General features: G+C 36.1%; 1 protein-coding gene and 1 pseudogene across 1 annotated transcript in view; one reads left to right on the forward strand and one right to left on the reverse strand.

Annotated features, from left to right (window-relative positions):
- The window catches only part of MARCHF11 (membrane associated ring-CH-type finger 11), a 139,250-nt gene that overhangs the window by 17,279 nt on the left and 100,187 nt on the right, over positions 1-21,784 (reverse strand). Inside the window, exon 3 of the mRNA XM_044657889.1 lies at positions 14,824-15,016. Coding sequence (XP_044513824.1) covers positions 14,824-15,016 — 193 coding nt within the window. The remainder of the gene's footprint in view (positions 1-14,823; positions 15,017-21,784) is intronic.
- On the forward strand, positions 2,960-3,646 carry LOC123232553 (annotated as a pseudogene).

A 21,784-nucleotide genomic window follows, 5' to 3' on the forward strand; every position in this document is an offset into this window, starting at 1 on the left:
GAGGAGGAGGAGGAGGAGGAGGAGGAGGAGGAGGAGGAGGAACAACAACAACAACAACAACAACCCTGAAAATAAATCCAGTATTTATCCTTGCCCTCCTTCTTCTGAGGAGGTAAAGATATTCTCTATCTTGAAGACATTTTTTCAGTGGGTGAATGGTTGTAGAATTGGAACTCTGAGGACACACAAAAAAAGGCAATTCCAACAATTCAGATTTGTTGTCCCTGCTTGCCTCAAATGCTCTGAGTTCCAAGGGAAGATCCCTCCAGCCCAAGAGTGCCAAGTCTCCTAGGCAAGTCTGTGACTAGAATGGAACTGCCTCCTGTTTGTGTCCTATTTCTCTTGGTACAGGATGCTGTGTGTCTCAAAAGGCATACCATATCTTCCCCCTTCCTGGAAAATCAGCCATATTAGCTGATTCAGTGGTGATGGCAACAATGGTAGTGAAAGATACACCAAGAAAAAAAAATTGCCAATAGAGAAAGAAACTACCAGCGAAATAAAATGGCTCCCTTGGCACTGATCAGGTTGCTTTCAATATAAATGATACAAAACAGCAAATGATCCAGTCTTGATAGAAATGTCCAAAGAAGACTTATATATTAACCTCCTAATTGATTGTGATCAATCTATGATTTCTTATTGCTTAGCATTCCTTTTCCCTGTGAGAATAAACCATCTTGTTCCATACCTGATTCCTTTTTGTTTTCTGAGTAGTTTTTCATTTCTCCCCACCTAGGAGAGAAAGACTCCTTAAACTAGATCCCCAAGTAAAATTGTTCCTGTGGAATCTTAGATGGAAATGAGATGGAACACTGGAGAATGTAGCTCCTCTATGAAGGAGACAAGCAATCCCAGAGCAAGGAACCTGAGGGAAATGGAGAAGGTAGGTAAAAGACATGGATTAGAGAAAGACAGTTGCCATCCTTTCTGGTCTCAGCCTAGTAGTGCTTGGCTAGCTAGTTTTCTAGAAAGAATATTTTATCCTTGTATAAAACTGTCTGTTTCTGAAATATTATGTTCAATCCTCATCACTATGTCTTCAGAAAACTACCAGAGAAATAAAGGACAACTAAAATGATCAAGAGAATAGCAACAGCTATATAAAGATGGGTGAAAGAAAGATTCCAACTCTTCAGTCTCAAAAGAAGTCAGAGAGAGGATCTGATCACAGTCTATAAAACAATGAAGGCTATAGATAAAGTGAAGAAGTCTAAGTTCACTAAATTTCAGAGTACACTAACAAAGGGATACTTAAAGCTTAAATGATGTAGGGTTAGGACAAATAAAAAGAAGTATTTGCTCAAACCGCAGGTAGCAAATGCACAGAACTCATTACTCCTAAGAGTTTTCATAGAGTCATAGAAATGTGGAGCTAGAAGAAATCATTTACTTCAGCTCCATCTTTTTAAAGACAAGGAACTCTGGCACAAAAACACAAAATGACTTGCTCGAATTCACACTTCTAGTAAGTGATAGATCCAGAAATAAAACTAATGTCTGCTAACTCTTAGACTCATATACCACAGGTTAAAGGCTGAAATATATGTAATGTAAAGAAACAGCTGGGATAAGGTCAAAGAAGATAGAGCCACAAAAGATTTCTGAGGAAAATCAAGATGTTTGTAGGATTATCATTAGTGAATTAGAGGAGAATGGAAGGAATTACTGATTACATTTATGGATAGAGGAAGAAGACATGATCAAACAAGAACCTGAGAGGTTCACAAGGCATCAAATAGATGCTTTTGAGTCAAAAAAAATTAAATTTGCAAAGCAAAACCAATGCAACTAACATTAGGAAAGAAGCAGAAAATTGGAGGATATCCTTGCAACAAGTTTTTCTGATAAATTTTTCACTTTTAAAATATATAAAAAACGAGTCAAATGTATAGGATTAAGAGCTAGTCCCAATCAATAGTCAAAAGAGATGAATAGACACTTTTAAAAGGAAAAAAACTAAGTTATCAACATCCATATGAAAAAAAATGCTACAGAGGTACAACAAGTGTGTGGCCCAAGTATAACCTGAACTAGATTAAAAAGTAATGGAAGAAATGGTAATTAAAAAAAAATATATATATATATATATATATATAAATACAATAGAAACTAAAAAAAATGTTAATATATGGTTTTCTAAGTCAATATTCTAAGTGAGGAATCCTTATGTACCACTTAGTGGCCTTTCATTTCTATTTGAATTTGAAACCATTGCTCTAAATCACTATAAAGAAATGTAATTTTAAAAATTCTGAGGTACCATCTCATACCAATCAGATTGCCTAAACTGACCAAAAAAAAAGGACAATGATAAATGTTAATGAGGCTATCAAAAAACAAATACATTACTACACTGGTGGAGCTGTGAACTGAAAAGTAATTTTGGAAAATAATTTGGAACTACAACTAAAAAAACTATTCAGCTGTGAATATTCTTCAACTCAGTAATACCATTCTCGGATATATTCCTCAAAGAGAAAGGAAAAGAATCCATACTTACAAAAAAAGCCTTAGAGCAGCTTTTTTGAAGTAGCAAAGAATTGGAAACTAAGGAAATACCCACAAGTTGGGGAATAGTCAAACAAGTTATATGAATTTGATGAAATTCTATTGTGCTGTAAGAGATGATAAAGGGGATGATTTCCGAAAAACTTGGGTTATAAGTTGTAAGTTGTAAGAACTATTGTGGAATGAAGTAAGCAGAGCAAGGAGAGTTATTTAATATGACCACAATATTGTACGGACAAATTACTAAGTTTGAAACACTTGGGAACTCTGATCGACACAATCACCAACCATAATTCCAAAGGACTCATGATGAAACATGCTATATGCTCCAGATAGAGATGTGTCCAATGTTATTCTCTTCTGTATTTCGAATCCAGTCCAATACAACATTCCACTGCTTTGACCATCTTTCCTTGCCACCTGTCCCTGGCCAACAACTCCCTCCACCATGGAGGACATGAACAAGTACAGCAGCATGGAGTTCACCAGTGGCTCCAAAGTCAACGTGAACAAGAACAAGCAGGACGACAATAATATATTTATTAAAGGGCTAACCTGGGACATGAGCAAGAAAGATTTGACTGAGTACCTGTCTTATTTTGGAGAGGCTGTAGATTGCACAATAAAGACACTGGAAGATCAAAGGGATTTGGATTTGTGCTTTTCAAAGATGGTGCCAGTGTTGGTGAGGTCCTGGAACTTAAAAAACATAAACTGAATGGCAAGGTGAGAGACTCCTAAAGGGTTAAATCTTTTAAAGGAAAAGAACCCCTAAAAAAGTATTTGTGGGTGGTCTATGCCCAAATAATCTGAGGGACAAATCAAAAAATATTTTGTCGTATTTGGAGAGATTAAGAATATCGAACTTTCTATGGACAGCAATAACAAATGAAAGAAGGAGATTCTGTTTTTATCATTCATATATATAGATAAAGAACCAGGAAAGAATTTATTAGAAAGTAGATATCATCAAATTGATTCTGGGAAGTATGAAGTCAAAGTTGCCCAGCTCGAAAAGGCACATAGATAGCAAAAGCAACAACCAAAAGGAGGGAGAAACATTGTGACAAGTGACCAAGGTGGAACTAGGAGTCATGGCCAAGATCAACAGAGCATATATGCCATAGTATTCTGAAGGGGTGGTAATTACCAGCCGTATTAAAGGAGGACATGGAGAAACAGATGCAGACGCTATAGCAACTTATTTTGCAGAATCATGACATCAAAAGAAGAGTAGTCTTCAATTGAGCTGAGATAACTCTCTCGTAAATAAAATCATTTTTTCTAGTGTAGATGCCACAACTCTGTCCAATTATATATAGAAGCTAATTTAATTTTCTTGTTTTTATTTTGTCCTATGTCATCTGTTAGGACAAATATGGATTTGGGTCTATACAAATTTTATTTGTATAAATTCATGTTAAATTATTTCCCAAAATAAATTACTTTTGATTGTTTTTCTGTACTAAAAATCTCTGTAAAATATAATTTTAAATAAGCAATAATTGAGGTATAATTTATTTTTTAAGGAGTCATAGAGAGAGAGAAAAAGCAGTAGTCATCTTTTATAAAACATACAGCAAATTTTAGTTACCCAATTCCCTAGTCAAGGATTCTCTATGTGAAGGAGTCATGTCAATATTTAAAATAACCACAGATCATCCTATGCAATTGAATAATATTTGTTTTCCACATGCATTCTTGGGATTGTCATAAGAAGATATTAATTCAGCATGTTGTGAATAACTTAAACTGTTTTTATCAGGCTATAGATCCCTTGACTTTTATTTTCAAGAGGACCACCTTTATATTAAGCACCATCAAAATAAGGCACATTTAATCACTGCTTTCATGAGTTGACAAGATGCTCTGAGCCCAATTGTCAAAAAAAATCTATAATGATAACTAGATATATGCATTGAATGAGTGTAAAAAGGGGGAGGGTGGGAGGGAGTGGGCGGCTAGATGGCTTAGTGTATAAAGAGTCCTCAGACACTTCCTAGCTGTGGGACCCTGAACAAATCACTTAACCCCCAATTGCTTATCCCTTACTGTTCTTCCTGCTTTGAAGGTAAGGGTTTAAGGGGGGGGGGGGGAGAAGAAAAGAAAAATGAACATAACTCAAATTGAGTATTTCTATATCCATTGAAACAGGATCAAAGATTAATGTGGGCAAGATTTTCAGCATGGAATTGTAAGTAAATGAATTTTACTCTGAAATCACACATTATGTCAATGACACTGCCAAATCATAAATAGCAGTTTCCTGTTGGAACACAAATTTGGAAAGCTTTAGTAAAATCATAGCTATTGTCATGAAAGTCTTTAGGAAGAATTATGATGGCAAATCCTAGGAACTCATGGATAGTTTTGTACTCTAAATAAAGGTCATTTAAAGTTAAATTTTTAATTAAAAAAACAAACATTTCATCTTTTTTCTCTTTATCTTCTAGTTTTCTTCGGTAAATGCGTTAATCTGTTTTACATAGCTATACATATTTGTAAAAGGACATGCTTTTCTCATCTCAATTGGTAGAAGAGAAATAGTGGAATTTGGAATTCAAAATAACATTAAAATTGAATTTGGGAAAAAAATAAAAGACTGACTAATAACCCCCCAAAAAGTCTACAGGGTACATCCCTAACCTTTGAAGGAGATTTCAAAGATAACAAATATATCTTATAATAATATATCTTTATTGATCGTTAAAGCTGATCCAATCTGGAAAGTCTTATGTTCATTGATAAAGTGATTTTGCACAAAAACAAATAAATGATTTCAGGAATTCCTTTAAAAAACCATCAAAGAAATATTTCACAAATCACCTCTAAGATACATTTTAATGCTAACATTTTTTCAAAAAATTAATACAACACATTTAATTTTACACCAATAAGTATTCTTTCTCAGTATCTCAGAGGAAATTAAAACATTTTCCAGACATTAATTATGACACTAATTAGGAAAGGGGTAAACAGGTGCTATAATTATTGCATAGTTGTTACCCCTGAGTCAATCATTATGCCACTTTATTGATTGGCTGCCAAAAGGACTAGAGGAACTTGAAACGGCTGACAAAGCAGTTCTCTAAAAGAGTATTTGTATTTGTATCCCCATACACACACACACACACACACACACACACACACACACACACACACACANATTTGTATCCACACACACACACACACACACACACACACACACACACACACACACACACACACTATATATGTGCGTATAACATATATAGACATACATCTGTAGTAAGCACCATTGCATTAAACAAATGCTAAAATAATATTATAAGCTTATGACCAATATTTTTTTTAACCCTTACCTTTTGTCTTAGTATCAATTTTAAGACAAAAGAGCAACAAAGGCTAGGTAATCAGGGTTAGATGACTTGCCCAGAGTCACACAGTTAGGAAGTGCTGAGACCAGATTTGAACCCAGGGCCTCCCAATTCCAGGCCTGGTGTCTTATCTTAGCTGCCCCAATTAATCTCTTAACAGGAAGACTCATCAGGTTATGTTAATCCTCATGTTATTTGCCCTCTCAGCAGCTTAGTGAGACACAACTAACCTCCTAGATCCTCTCTTTGCTATTGTGTTCTCCTGGTTCTCTTCCTCCATTAAATCCCTTTTTTTGACCATAATCTATTGATTTTTCCCCTCTCCCTCTGCCTTCTCTTACATAATCCCACTCTTCATCTTCATCCTGATTCCCAATCCCTTGACCCCTTAATTCTCTCCCAGGCCATAGCCCCTGCACTAGCCACTCTCTCCTCTCCTCCCCATCTTGACTCCTTGAACCAATTTAATTCTACACTGTCCTCTTTTGAATCCCTAGCCTCTTTTCTTTATTATATTGCTTTTTATGCCTAGCCAAGCTTCAGCCTTGGATATGCCTCATCATCTGCCACCTTTGTGCCTATGTAATGTAAAAGGGAATTTTTTTTTATCTTTATCAAGTACTTGGAGTGCTCCACCCTTTTAAATTAGTTAGTCAGGAACTTGTGAATCCTTTTGATAAAAGTTCACACCTTCAGAGGATAGGAGGTGTATCCCACAGACACCTGGGCAGTGCTAGGCAAATTAAGAGACTTCGGTTCCTGGGATGTGATCGACCAGCCCACAGTGAATGGAAGGAGGAACCAGAGAGAGGAAATAACATGGAGAAAACTGCTTACAAAAGCCAGCCAAGGGCATTCTAGAGGACTTCTACTTCTTCTGTATTGATGGCTCTTGCTGAGGAACTTCTGCCTATGCTGTGCTGGTTGCTGTTGCTGAGGGAGGACCTCTGCTTTCGTGTCTCTGCATTGGATTCTGTGTGGTACTTCTTCTGTGTTGGAGGACTTCTATTTTGGAGACTGAGACTCTTCCACCCCTCTTTCTGGAGATTAGAACTTTGTAGGGGAGTGAGCTAGATTTTTTCAAAGCAAACTTAAGAGTAGCAGATTAGACAATTCCCCTATCACCTTCCTACATTTCCCTCTTTACTATCTCTATCCTGCTGTAATAAAGCTACTAAAGCTGCTACAACCTCAACCTCATGACTTAAGAGTTAATCGACTACAATAATTTTTTTAATTCTTATATTTGTCAAACACATTTTTAATTATTACAGTACATGATCCTGAAAAAAGGTTGAGAAAATCATATAATCATTTTGATTGGATCCTCTACAAATTTATGTCACATAACCTCCATCTGGGCCCTCATCGATGCTAGGAAATCATCCTATATTTCCCTTATTAACTCCTTATCCTACTGTCCATAGCAGCTTGTTCAAACCTATTCATCTTTCTTCAAATCTCTCATGGCCACCCATCCCCCTCTCCTTGCTTAGCTGAGAAGCTTGCCTCACATTTTACAGAAAAAATAAAGGCCGTTCATTGTGAAATCCCTCTTCTCCTCTCTGTCTTCTATCACTCAAATGCCTTCAGCTGCTTTTTCCTCCTTTGCTCCTGTTTAACAGGAAGAAGTGGCTTTACTCCTTATCAAGGCCTGCCCCTTCCACGTTGAAGTGATCCCATTCCATCCCATCTCCTCCAACAGGTTACCCTCTCCATTTCACATATTTTTAATCTTTCCTTTCTACTGGCTCATTTTCTCCTATCTACAAACATGTCCATGTCTCTCTTATCCTGGGGGAAAAGAAAAAAAAACTCACTTGACCTTTCTAGCCCCGCTATCCATCCTATTTCTCCTCTGCCTTTTCTAGCTAAATTCCTTGAAAAGAGCATCTACCCTAACTGCCTCCACTTTCTCTCTTCTTACTCTTTTAAATTCTTAACATCTGGCTTCCAACCTAATCATTTCACCTAAACTATTCCTTTCAAAGTAAGTAATGATCTCAATTGCCAAATCCAATGGCCTTTCCTTAATTATCACTCAGTATCATCGATCATCATCTTATGTTTCTAGGTTTTAGAGACGCTATTGTCCTGGTTCTTGTCCGACCTATCAGACCACTCCTTCTCTGTCCCCTTTGCTGGATCATCCTCCAGATCATTCCCTCTAACCAGAGGTGTCCGGTAGGGTTCTGTCCTGGGCACTCATCTCTTCTTCTATACTACCTTCACTCAATGATTTCATCAGTTCCCATAAATTAAATACCATCTTTATGCTGATGATTCTCAGATCTACCTTTCCTGCCCTGATGTCTCTACTGACCTTCAAATTCCTATCTTCAACTGCCTTTCAGACATCTTGAACCGGGATGCAGAAGTGCCACCTCCAACTTCCCAATTTTTGTAAAGGGCAACATCATCCTCCTAGTCCCTCAAGCTCACAATCTAGAAATTATCTGACATTCTTTACTATTTCTCGCCCTTCATATCCAATCTGCTGCCAAGGTCCATTGATTTCGCCTTTGTAACACCTCTTAAATATGCCCCTCTTCTTTCCCCTGACATTACTTTATCACCTCACTCCTTGATTACTGCAATAACCCCTTAGTGGGTCTGTCAGCCTTAAGTTTCTTCTTCCAATCCATTCTCCATTCAGACATTCCAGTGACCTTCCTAAAATGCAGGTCTGATCATGCCATTCCCTCACTCAATAAAATCCAGTGGCTTCCTATTGCCTCTATAAGCTAATGCAAAATAATCTGTTTAGCATTCAAGGTCTTCCATAGTTGCTATAGTCCACTGCTTCTTTCTAGTCTTCTTGTACTTTATTCCAAACATGTACTCTTTAATCCAGTGACACTGGCCTCCAGGCTGTTCTATCAAAAAAAAAAAAAAATTCCACTTCTCAGGTCCAGTCATATTCTTAGACTGTTCCCTATGCCTGACAATGCTCTTCTTTTCTCAGCTCTGACTACTAACCTCCCAGACTTCCTTTAAGTTTCAAATAAAATCCTACCTTCTAGACAAAGTCTTCCCGAAACCCTCTAAATTGCAGTGCTTTCATTCTTTTTAATGATTTCCCATTTATCCTGTATATTTTTTGTTTTGTAGATATTTGTTGACATTTTATCTCTCCCCAATTAGATTGTAAGGTCCTTGAGGGCAGGGGTTGTATTTTGCCTGTTTTTGTATCCCAATCACTTTGCATAGTGCCTGACACAGAGTAGGCATTTAATCAATGCATATTTAATTTTACCAAAGCTAATTGTCTTCAAGCTCCACCTCCATAGTCCATTATCAATTTGGAGTCCTACTGTCCTCTAAGCATTTGTATCTCCCAAGGCTCTATTCTCTTGCTCCATTCCCTCCTTTGATGGTTTCTTCTACTAAATTGTCTATATAGACAATTTCATAGACTATGTATATAGCCCTTATTTCTCTCTTGAACCACTATTCTATATAGCCAACTTGCTATTCCATCTGGATGTTCCACTGACATTTCAAGCTTGACATATTCCAAAGAGAATTCATTATCTTTCCTCTTCCAAAATTCCCTATTTTTGTGGAGAGCACCAACATCCTTCCAGTGACCCAAGTTATTCTACCTTGAAACAATCTTCGACTCTTCTTTCACCCTGACCTCTAACAACCAATGAGGAGTTAGATTTTCCACCTCTCCCTCCATGACTTCTCTCTAATCCATCCTCTTCTGTTAGCTATCCTAGTTCGAAGTTGCATGACCCCAAGAATATTCTAAACGGATCTCCTAGATATGGGTTTCTCCCCAATTTATCTCACATCTAAGTGACAAAATAATTTTCTACAGTCATCTTAAAAAAGTGCCTCCATTCACATCTGTATCTCTGGCTCAAAATCTTCAGTGGCTCCCTTCAGTGCCACCAATTCCTCAGCTTGCCATTTAAACCAGCTTTTTCAGACTTATGTCATAATATTCCCTTTTGAGGAGTCTATGTTCCTGCCAAACTGGCTAGCAACTGCTTCCCAAATAGACTCCATCGATTCCCTTTTCTGTGCCCTGTGCCTGGGATACAGACACTTTTCAACCTGAGCCTCCAAGAACTGTTGGCTTCTTCCATGGTTCAGATCAAGTGAACCATGAAGCCTTTCCTGATCCTTCCAACTTCCTTCCTCTCCCTCCTCAAATTTGCTCCTGTTTACTTAGATTTGTCCATGAGTATCCTTCCCTTTCACCTCTCTACCCTAATCTCCAGTAGAATGGAATCTCCTTCAGGGCAAAGATTGTCCTTAATGTTTAACTTTGAAAGGCCAGTGCCATGCACATAGTAGGAATTTCATCATTCTTGTTGAATGTATTCAATTGAATAGCATTACAAAGACATTCCTCCCATAGCAAAATGCATTGCTACTTAAATCACATCTAATGGCAGTTTCTTCAGTAAGTTATGATAAATAGGATGTTAATAGCCAAACCTGGGACTGAAAATGTTACTATATCTCCAAGCCTGTATTTTCACTTCAATTTATTCCTCACTTTGTTCATCTTCATTTGTATACAGTACAAATCTTCTTAAAAGAAATCCAACACAAGAAGTTTGGGTTATTATTTCTTTCCAAATTACTGCCACTGGGTCACAATGTTTGCAGTGATTTAAATCTTTTATATTGGTTTTCTTTGTACATGACCACAGCCTGAATGCCACCTATTTAAATATTAAAAAGCTCCTTCAAAATATAGCATAAAATTATGTTTCTTTGCATTTCTATTATTCTAGCAGTGAAGTGTGGTTGATAAAGTAGTGAGCTATAGAAATAGCTCAGAGATTGAATTTGAACCTAATCCATAGAAGTATCACAAGCAATGTTAGTAACAGAAAAAGGCTATCTGCTAAACAGGCCTGCTGCCTTTTATGGATTATCTCTTCTCTACCTCCTTGCAATTGCTCTCTAACCTTGAATACCCTTCTCCAGAAAATGTTGAGCTCATTCTTCCTTTAATCATTTCTCTTGGAACACAGAGTTCCATTGCCATTTAGAAAATGCAAACCCATTTATAGGAACCAGATAACATAGTTTATTGAGCCATTTATCCATTTATCAATCTATCCACCTATCTGTTTCAATCCCATAATATCTAGACCCTTGACACTTCCGCCAATAAATTAACATCAAGAGAAAGTCAAACAATGGAAAAGGTGAACAGTCACATCATTAAATATTTAACAGTCTTCAACAACCAGAATATGTTCATTCTGAAAATATATAACCAAACTCCTACTCGGGTAGCTGACTTTTTTGAAAAATTAGATCGCCTGTTACGTATTTTGCTCTAAAGACTGACAGCTCATTTATTAGCTAAATAGATGATGCTATGGTTCAAACAGTATCTTTCATATATATATACAGAATCAGAGACCAAATGAAGCCTTTGAGAGGCCAGTTAATGCCCTTTACTTGCCCTTTAGGTGGAATTTCATTCAGTTTCTTGTACCCACATAAACAAATGGCACTCCATTTCCCCCAAAAACCTCCAAAGAATCAGAAGCTTTAGCTTCATTCTGAAACTTATGTGATAACCCTCACTGTCAGAAAGTTTTTGCTTATACGTGACCTAAATCCCTCATGTTGAAGTTTAAGCTCATTTGTACTTGTCTGCTACTCAGTAAAAATGGAAAATAACTTGTCAGCCAACTGCTATATTCACTTTGGGGATATTACTTGAATATTAAAAAGTAAATGGTTTCATGGTTCAGGGGAATTTCCTTATGTTTCACAACTTTCAAAAGATTATTTCTTGTAATATAATAATTGACTATCATCATTGGCTATTTTAACACAATTTTTTCTAGAAACACATATTTTGTGCAAAAATACATGAGACTTAGAGGATATTTAATTTCTTGTCATTTCTTCTCTGAATAACTCTGGTTTAACTTCTCCCTAGACAAGTATTACTTTCCTACCTCTTTAATAAGGGTGTCTTTGGGCCCCTCCTTGGAAACCTCTTTCATTTTTCCCTATTCCTTTAAGATTTGGAAGCTGGGCAGAGGAAAATGAGCATATGAAGAAACACTAACAGTAATAGAATTCCTCCCACAGTCAGCATTTGTTTACTGATCAAAAGCATGTTTGCTTCTGCATTAATACCAAATTATATGACTGCCTCAGTTTAGATTGGTTCCCATGTACGTCATTCAATTCTCAGGGCATCATCTATGTACTAAGCCAAGCGTCAGACAAGCAGACTTCTTTAGTACTTAAAACTTATTGATTGACTTCTTCTGAGTCCGTGCCAGAATCAGGACATAAAAAGGATGCATAGCCAGAGCTTCAGCATCTTTGTGGAGTCCTGTCAGTATCCACTGGCCTAATGATATTGCATTCCCTTCCCCTCTAAGAAGCATCATGGAATCAGCAATACCAATATCCCCTCCAAACAGGAAACCATTCACTGCTACCTCTTACTCAAAAAATGACCCTGGTGGTTTTCAGGGCTTGATGTTCTCAATCTGCTGCTTTGCTAAAACCTCACAGAGATGAGAGGAAGGATCGGAAGCATAAGGATGTTTGAAGAATAAACTTCCACTCAAAGGCTAGCTTAGGAAGGACATTTTTCCCTTTAAGAAATTTAATTCACTTTAATAATGTGATCATTTTGATAGCATTGATATTTAGATTTGAAATGTTAGACATACTGGCTGCCATTTATTATAGAGCGGTAATATGCCCTAGTGGCTAGAGTACTGGATGTGAAAATCAGGAAGACCTGGGTTCAAACCCTGAAATGTCTTAGCAAATGAGCAAAGGGCTTAACTTTTCTGAGTCCAAGTTTCCTTCTATGTAAAATGAAGGGATTAGAATAGATTATCACTAGGGTACCTTCTATTGCTAAATCTATGGTCCTAAGAACTTTACTGTTTAGCTAGTTATCCCAAAATGACTTTCTTCTCTTTATTAGAGACACTAGCTGTGACCCCCCAAGCAAATCACTGACACCTCCATTTGCTCAGTTTCCTCATCATTAAAATGAGAATAATAATAGCACCTACTTCCCAGGGGTATTGGGAAGAGCAAATGAGATAATAAGTGTAAAGCATTGAGCAAAGTGCCTGGCACATAGTAAGCACACACAAATGTTAGCTGCTATTATAATTATTAATATAGTAATGCTGTCTTGTAAATTCAGTGAGTTCAGTAGTCTTGCTTTATTTTTTAATACCCCTTGGCACTTATCATGGTATCAATCACGTATATTAGGTGTATAATAACTGTTGAATAAATGAATGGTCCTCAAAATATACTTTCAAGAGGCACACACTTTTCTGAGCTAGTTTATACAGATCTACAAGACTGCCAAAGTAAATAAGTAATATTTCTATTGTAAATTCTTTCACATTTTTCAGTAGTTTCAAAATGTTAATTTAGTGATGATAAGTGAATCTGATTCAACAAAAAGATACTGGAAAAGATTATCAGCATAAAAGTACCAAAATAATGAAAATCTTCACTCTGAAACGTCTTTGAAAAATTACACTAATGCTTACAATACTGATTATTTAGCAAACTGTACTTTCAGAAAATTACTAAACCCTTAAATATGCACCTTGTCATTTTTATTATTTACAATAATTTATTACATTATAAAATTCAAATAATTAAAACTACTAGGTTGAGGAATTAACATGTTTCACTAGAATAATCAATAATTTTCATCATTTATTATCTCACAAGAAATAATCAGTTGAAAATTGTGAAATATAAGAAAACATCTTCTGATCCATGAAATTAATTGGTTTTTCAGAATTCTTATAATAGAAAGTAAATGAGATTCTTATTTGTGTGAATGGGGAAAGAAAAAAAGAATTAATTTAAGTTACATTTTCTTAACAACAGTAATAGGCTCTAACCCTTTAAAATACTAACGTTGAAGAAAAGGACTAACCCATTCTGTAACAAAATGATTCTTTAATCCATCAGTTCAATCTTCTCCACTGAAAACAAAGTGCGATAATTCACAAAGGGTAACTGAATCATTCAGGTAATGCCTCTCCAGATTGTAACCTATTCATCACCTTTATGTCCCCTTCCTTTGATCATGATCATGAGACAACAGGGAAAGGAAAGGAAAGAGAATTAACATTTATCTGTTTTGTAACTTGTGAATAATTCGCTAGTTTGGGTGGGAGAGAAAGCAGAAATCAGATCAAATTGAAACTTGAATGGAAGCAGTAATATAAGTGATCTGAAAGGTTAATGCAACTCACTTACCAATGTTCCTGGCTTACCGAGATATAATGGCTCTAAAAATATTAATTGTATATACTTTTCATTATCAGCTCAGTTATCTTCCTGGTCACACTGAGAGGTCACTCTAATGCATAGCTGAAATCTACAAGTAGGTAGCCATTTAAAAGTCTCATTTTATAGCCAAAAGTTTCACCTTGTTCTTCTCCAAGCCATTTAATTTGCTAAATGGTACCTTGTGGCTTGAAAAGCTAATAAATCTTTCCTCAGGTGTCCAGTTGTTTCTCCAAGTAGTTTATGCCCTAGGAGAATCTGGCTCATCTCAAGAAAAACAACCCTCTTGTCTCCCTAGACAGTACCATACTCCCATGCATATCAGTCAGAGCCCATAAAACCAATGAAAGATGCTATTTTCCACTGAAATTTCAAAATGGAAATCTCTGTCCTAATATCATCCGTCTCTCAGCTTCCTTACTCTTTTATTTCTAAAATAGGCAAACGTGTTTCTGAATATTATGATTTTTTTTAGGAACTATTTTCTCTATTTGGAAAAATGAATGCTGTATTATGTTCCCCAAAGATCCGTTTTTCCCTCCTTCCATACTTGAATAGATGAACGACCCAAAGAATCAAGAAAATATGAATCAGGACACACAAGCTGTTGATAGAATTTGCAAAAACAGAATAACAAATATATATCGACAGTTTTCAAAGTTTGATGTCATAAGCTTACCTATGCACACTAGATCCATAAAACCATACATTCCATAGCAGATTTGAAAGAGGATGTCCTTCCTTTGCCATACTGCATAGGGGCTGAAGGCTGACCACAGAAGCCAAGTCACACTTGCTATTAAGAACAGTGATCCTAGGATTACAGCAATCATCTGAACTTTCTCAACCAGTGTTATAGAAATGCTTTGCCACTAAAAGAAAAACAGAGTCATGTAAGAAAAAAAAAATTTGCTGCTTATCACCCAAATAAATAAATAAATAAATGAATGAACATTTTTTTTTCCAGCTCTGTGTTATCTCGAAAGCCTAGACCATTGCCAATAGATGTGGCTTTCAAATGTAATGTGCCATTTCGTCAAGATTAGAATGGAAATATATAAACTGATTAAGATGAATGAATTTCTTCGACTTCATTATTTTCAGTAATTTACCAGTCTGCAGGAGTTAATTTCATTAGGCCCCAGATAGTAGTACAGTATAGAAATAGCTCAGAAATATTTAGCATCTGGGAATCACATCTATTATCTTTCACACATGCATGAAATTAACTACTATGAAGATACATGAGGAGTCCATGATCTGTGCTTTATCTTGCTTTTCTCAAAGTCTCTGGCTGGAAGACAAAATGCCCCTTTGCTTTCTGTTTGAAAAAGAAAAAAAAAATCAAAGGAATAAACTCCACAGGATTAGCAGTGGAACAATACTTTAGCACAGCATTTCCCAAATGAATTTAACCACAGAATACTTTGGAGAGTATAATAGAAACAAAATACAAAAAAGCACTGGGCCAGGGTCAAAAGTAGAGTTTGGAACAGCCCTGTAACAAAGAGACTTTGGGCAAGTCAAAGGAAATTAAACTTAATTCATCCTAGAAAAAAAAGTCATAATTTTGTGATAGCACATAATTTTATATTGAAGTATTTAGGGAGAAGTGCATCATAAACATTACAATTTTCATAGGGGACCTTATTTATCTCATAGAAACCGTTTGGGAAATGCGGTTTTAGGAGAACACAAAATGGCATCAATAATTTTAGAACTTTAAAAAAAGTGTAGGCTTATTTTGATTTTCTGTAATCTAATATAATCAAAGACACTTATTGACACATTATCTCTGGAGAGCAACTGGGCAAATTTTGTATTTAAAATTTATAAGTTTTTAATTATCTTTTGAAATATGAAAATGATAGTAAACATTTTTCGATGCCTTCCTTTTTCCTGTTTTTCCTCTTTTTCCTTTTTCTTTTTTTAAAACTAAGTCTCTCTATCTTGTCCAGTTTGGAAGAACAGAGGCCATTCATGACTCAATCCCAGTGCTGATTAGCTCAGAAGCTATGGTCTGCTCCATTTCTGATCTGGGCCACTTCATCCATTCCTATGAAGCCTGATGGCCCCTTCAATCTTAGGATCACCTCATATTGGTGCTGGACTTATTGCAGATACTAGAAGAGCTTTAGACCTACTACAACTCAGAGCCTCTGAAAGCAAGCAATCTACTTGTCCCAGCAGTAGCAGGAATTACTTATACATGTGCTTCACCACACCCACTAAAAATAACATTTCAATGAAAAATTTGTATGTGTGTACTTGGCAATGGCATTTGCCAGGAATGATAACATAAAGGAACAAGAATCTATGAAGAGCATTGTCAACTTGAGATTTTTAATTAGTCATGTTCTCACTTTTATTAAAGTGAATCAGAAACAGAATTGTAATTGCTGTTCTGATTTGATAGTAAACAACCAAAGCTGTGAACCCAAAATCTCATAATATACTATGTGAAGCAATTTAAGTTTCTATATAACAAAAGCCTTTCAGGAGATTTAATAAATGTTTCAAATAAAGAATTTTTAGGGAGTAAGTCTTCAAATAATTGGTATAATTTAGAAACATCTGAATTTCCTTTAAATGTGCTACTTACCTGTATATACCAGTCTAACAGTGTGTATGTCGCAGGACTGACTTCCCTAGTTTATGTTCTCATCCCAAATTATTCACACACATATACATTTGTCTATGCATACATTAAAGGCACCATGACACACAATGGGCAAAGCCAGTCTGGGAATTATGAAGAGCTGGGGTCAAGGATTGCCTCTAACACATACTACTGGCAAGTGACTTAAATTTCACACTAATTGTCCATCTGCATCTGTGGAGGAATTTTCCTTATCAAGTGTTCTCTACACTGATGAAATCACAGGTCTAGTTTAAAAAACTGAAATTACTTGCAAAGGTATGTGTGTATAATATATATTCACACAAATAAAGGAAGACAAGAGAGAGAAAAGGAAAGAAGAAACATGACCCCTGTCCTCAAAGGAAGGTATATTTGAATCAATGAGTTTTTTAAAGATTACAATGCAATTACATCTTTGAAATATTTAATATCATAAACCAACTTTATTATGTTGAATTATTGCTTTAAAATATTAAAGTTGTGTCAAGGCATAAAAAATAAGTGTATTACTTTTTTAGTAAACCAAAGAGTAGTAGTATAATCAACTTTCGATAAAAAGTTTTGTTTCTTAGAATGAAAGGCACTGGACTTTTTGAAACTCTGTGTGCATAATAGGCTAAAGAACTAAACTACTTGTTTTTAGTTTGCCATTATAATCTCCTGATCCTTGATAATCCTCCTTGATAACCTAGGAAATACTAAGAATTCTGTCTGAAATATGAACTGATCAACATTATTACAAAGGAAGGGCTAAAGCTCACTTCATTTGTCACACTTCTCCAAACCCATAGACTTTCTTGAAAAGATAAGAAAAATTATTTTAAAGGCTCAAAGTACATAAATTCTTTTTTTATTGGTGCTTATAATTATAAGAAACTTCCATTCATCACACTGCTTTGGATAAATGGAATTAAATTAGTTTTCATATTCAAATGTATTGCTATTCAGTTTTAATAAAACAGATCAATGCACCAGAAACCGAACTGGATTTAGACTATGAGGACTTTAGCATTTAATACTTTAGGCAAGTCACCAAATTTCTGAGCCCTTTTTTGCCCTCAGCTATAAAATGAGAGAAAAGGACTAATTTTTCTGTAAGATTCGCATCCAATTCTAAAATTCTAAGTGGAAGAAGCACTGCATCTGAATTCATGAAGACAGAGTTCAAGACCCATCTCTGCTATTTAAAAGTCGTGTAACCTGGGGCTAGTTACTAAGCATTCTGGGCCACAGCTTTGTCAACAATAAAATGAGTTTAATGGAATCAAGACTCATCCTCTACTTCAGAGAATTGTGAGTATCAAATAAGATAAGTCTTGTAAAGTGTTTTGTAATTCATGAAGTGTTCTATAAAGGCCAGTTAATATTATAGCAAATTATTAGTTTTCATCATAGCAAGAGGTAATTTGTTTAGTTTTTTTTTTTTTTTAATTTTGTTGTGGATTTTGGTTTTAAATCTATTAAGGACAAATTGCACTAAACTCACAGCTAAGTTGCTATTTTCTATTTTTCATGACTTGAGCACTGATAAACATACATTATATGTTATAGGACAACAGGGGGATGAGGGTTCCTCTCAAGTTTGTAAAAATATAAAGAACAATTGAAGGATAAGGAAGAGAGGAGTTTGAATCCTGCCGAGGCTAATTACTAGTTGTAACCAGTTGTGTAACCCAGAGTAAGTCACTCAACCTCGGCTTCTCCATCTGTAAAATGAGGATAATAGTACCCACACTCATAAGGTTGTTTTGAGAACTAAATGAGATCAACTAAAGTGATTTGTGAACTGTAAACCATTATTTAAGTGCCAGCTGACATTATTAGTAGTATTAATTATTATTAAGTTGAAAGATTTGGGCATCATTGCCATGAAAAAAGCATATACTTGAGAAATAAGAGTTTAAGTATCTGAAGGATTGTTCCATGGATTAGACTAGTTTTGGCCTGCAAAAATTGCAAAGAGACGTGTATTCTTACTAAAAAGGAAGCTTGCTGTTAACCAGAGCTATCCAAAAGGGAAATGTGCCTCTGAGGAGGCGCAGTGGATACAGCACTGGGCTTGGAATCAGGAAGACTCATCTTCATGAGTTCAAGTCCAGTCTCAGACAATTATTAGCTGTGTGACCCTAAGCAAGTCACTTAACCTCATTTGCCTCAATTCCTCATTCACAGAAGAAAATGGCACACTATTCAAGTGTCTTTGCCAGAAGAACCACCCCCCACCCCCGTGGGGTCAAGAAAAAATGGACATAACTGGACAACAACTGGGGAAATAGGTGTTTAAAGCAGGGGCTGCATACTTCCTGGTTGGGGATGTCCTACAAGGGATTTATTTTTTTTAATTCTGAATTAAATCGCCTTTGAGGCCCCTTACATCTCTTAGTTTCCATAATTCTGCGATTGGAAATATATGGACAAAATGAACAAATCTGGTAGATTCCTAAAGATTGGCAGGGGTTCATTGAAAAGCTAGACCGAGAAGCCTTATAATTATAGGAACATACAAATAAATCTGAATACCATCGAAGTGACTTTCTCTTATGAACATAACTATTATCTTGCCAAATTTTTTCGACACTTTCAACTAAATCAAGCAGGATTTTTGTCTATTGTTCCCATAGGATTGACACATATTTAGAAAGATGAGTAAATAACCTACTATCCTTGTTCTCTGTAGTCATGCTTTTATATGATGCAATCATCTCTCAGTTATTTGTGTTAATGTCTCAGTAGCATAGATAGAATAAAAGAGTAGATAGACCTTCCAGGGTTTTCTTTTCTGCTCTTGGGACAATTGATTTAAGTAACAATCTAAGTTTGTAGGAGTCTTTTGAAACCCAAACCCAAAACACCTTCTTGCACAGAATTTATAAACTGTTTAATATCATGCTGTGCCTTGACATAAAAATATATTTGCATCTTTTCAGAGGCATGAAAAATGAAAGAGAGAAGGCAATAACTTCACAAATAATTGCCAATATTTTATTGCTTTTTTCACACAGATATTTACTAATATTTTATATTTCAACAAAACCTACCCCTTTTCAACAGAAGCCACTGGATTTCATGTTTTGGGGCAAAGAGAAAACAACTGGACTACCTCTGGGGAAGGCAGTCCTTATTAGAGGTAACTAATCACTAATTCTCAGTTTATCTCACTCAGTGAATTCCTTAACAGCAACACCAAAAATATGACTGAAGCTCATAAATTGATATGTTTCCCATGCATATACCAGGTCAACCTAATTTAGAAATGTGTGATTGATACAAAGTCATTTTAATTAATTGATCCTTGTGATGTGCATGTCCAATGCTGAGAAGTTCTATTGCTCTTGTCCTGGAATGAAACCACCTTCAAAGAACTTCATTAAATATTATTTCTTAAGAGATTAGATCCACTGACTCTTTATCCCTCTTCCTAGTGCATTGTGGAAGGGTGGTTAGTGGGGAAGGGGGAGCAGTGCATGCATGGGCAGGGACATTTAGTATAAATCTGTACAGGATTCGAAGTACAAAAGGAATTATCACCATCATCAACATCACTGACACAGCACTTGGTGGTTTATAAATTGCCTTCATTATAATGATCTGGTAATATAGCAATTTGTTGTTGTTTAGTGCTTTCAGTAGTTCAAATTTGAATTCAGATCTTTCTAACTCCAGAGCCAGCAATCTCTCTGCTAAACACCCTTGATGCAGCGATTACAAACAGTATTCACATTGTTTTATGGATGAGAAGCTGAGACTTAACACCTTTTTGGTATTATATCAATAAGGGTAGGAGGGGCTGCTCAGACTTAATTCTTGAGCATTACTCACTTTTAAAAATATGTATTAAATATTGTTGGTGGGAGGAAAGGTTAGGCCTGTTATTTCTTAATCATTTTTCTTCTCCTGACTTCTCTGTCATCACACTATTTTAGTTCTTGGTTATTATCCTTCTTTGCTCATATTTCTTTTTTTATTTTTCCAGCCTCAGAACAATGGGTGTTTTCCAAAGTCTGGTCATTGGTTCCTGACTCCAATTCAAGAGTTACTGTTGTATTTTCAAATGCAATGGTACATTTTCATTTGGACTTTTCATCATCACTACACATTAAAAGTGTCCAAAATAAAATCCCCCAAACCTATCTCCCCTTTCAATTTCCCCAATTCTGTTATATCCCCTTATTAGCAAAGAAGCCGATGAGAAGTATGATTTCTCCTAACAGGATCATGACCATCAGGGAGCAGCTGGAGGATATCTACACCTACTCTAAAGTGGGAGGTGGGGGCACGGCCCCTCCATCAAATGTGCAGCAAGTGGTTCATCTTCATGCCAAATGAGTGGCCGATTGGACTGAGTGGGGGATCGGACAAAGGGCTGCTACCCTATCATTACCAGTCTCCCAGACTAGGAACCTCTGTCACCTTTCCTTCATCTCCCACACAAAGACACCAAGTTCTGGTGGCTCTTCTTTCGAAATGTTGCTTGAATTTGCTCCCTTCTTCTCCATATAACCACCTTAGTCTATGTCCTTATCATTCTGTCCTCTATTCATCCTGGGCTTCTAAATGGTATTCATATTTCCATCTCTCTCCTCTGACCTCCGACCTTTCTGTTAAGACTCAAACTTTCAATTTACTTCTAAAACTGAATGATAAGACTATGAGGCAAATGTTATACCTGAGATGTTGCCCTTGGCTATTTCCAGAAGGGCCTTTATCATTTCTTTACTTGATACCAGAAATCACATAACACGCATGCACTCACAATGGTAACCGTCAAACACAGATTCCTAGAGGGAACAGAAAGAGGAAACACAGCTCCCCGGATACCTCCTCAGGGATCAGAGATCGGTGACCTATGGAAAATACAGAGTCATGAACTCACAAAATCCAGAAAGTCATCTTCAAAGGGTCTTGGCAATACCACCATCCAATCCCAAACTTCAGACTCACTTTCCTAGGGAACTGTCAAAATTTATAAATGCTAGCAATAGGGTCTTTTCTCTCCTCC

Source organism: Gracilinanus agilis, chromosome 1, assembly GCF_016433145.1.
Source record: "Gracilinanus agilis isolate LMUSP501 chromosome 1, AgileGrace, whole genome shotgun sequence".
NCBI classification, from domain to species: domain Eukaryota; kingdom Metazoa; phylum Chordata; class Mammalia; order Didelphimorphia; family Didelphidae; genus Gracilinanus; species Gracilinanus agilis.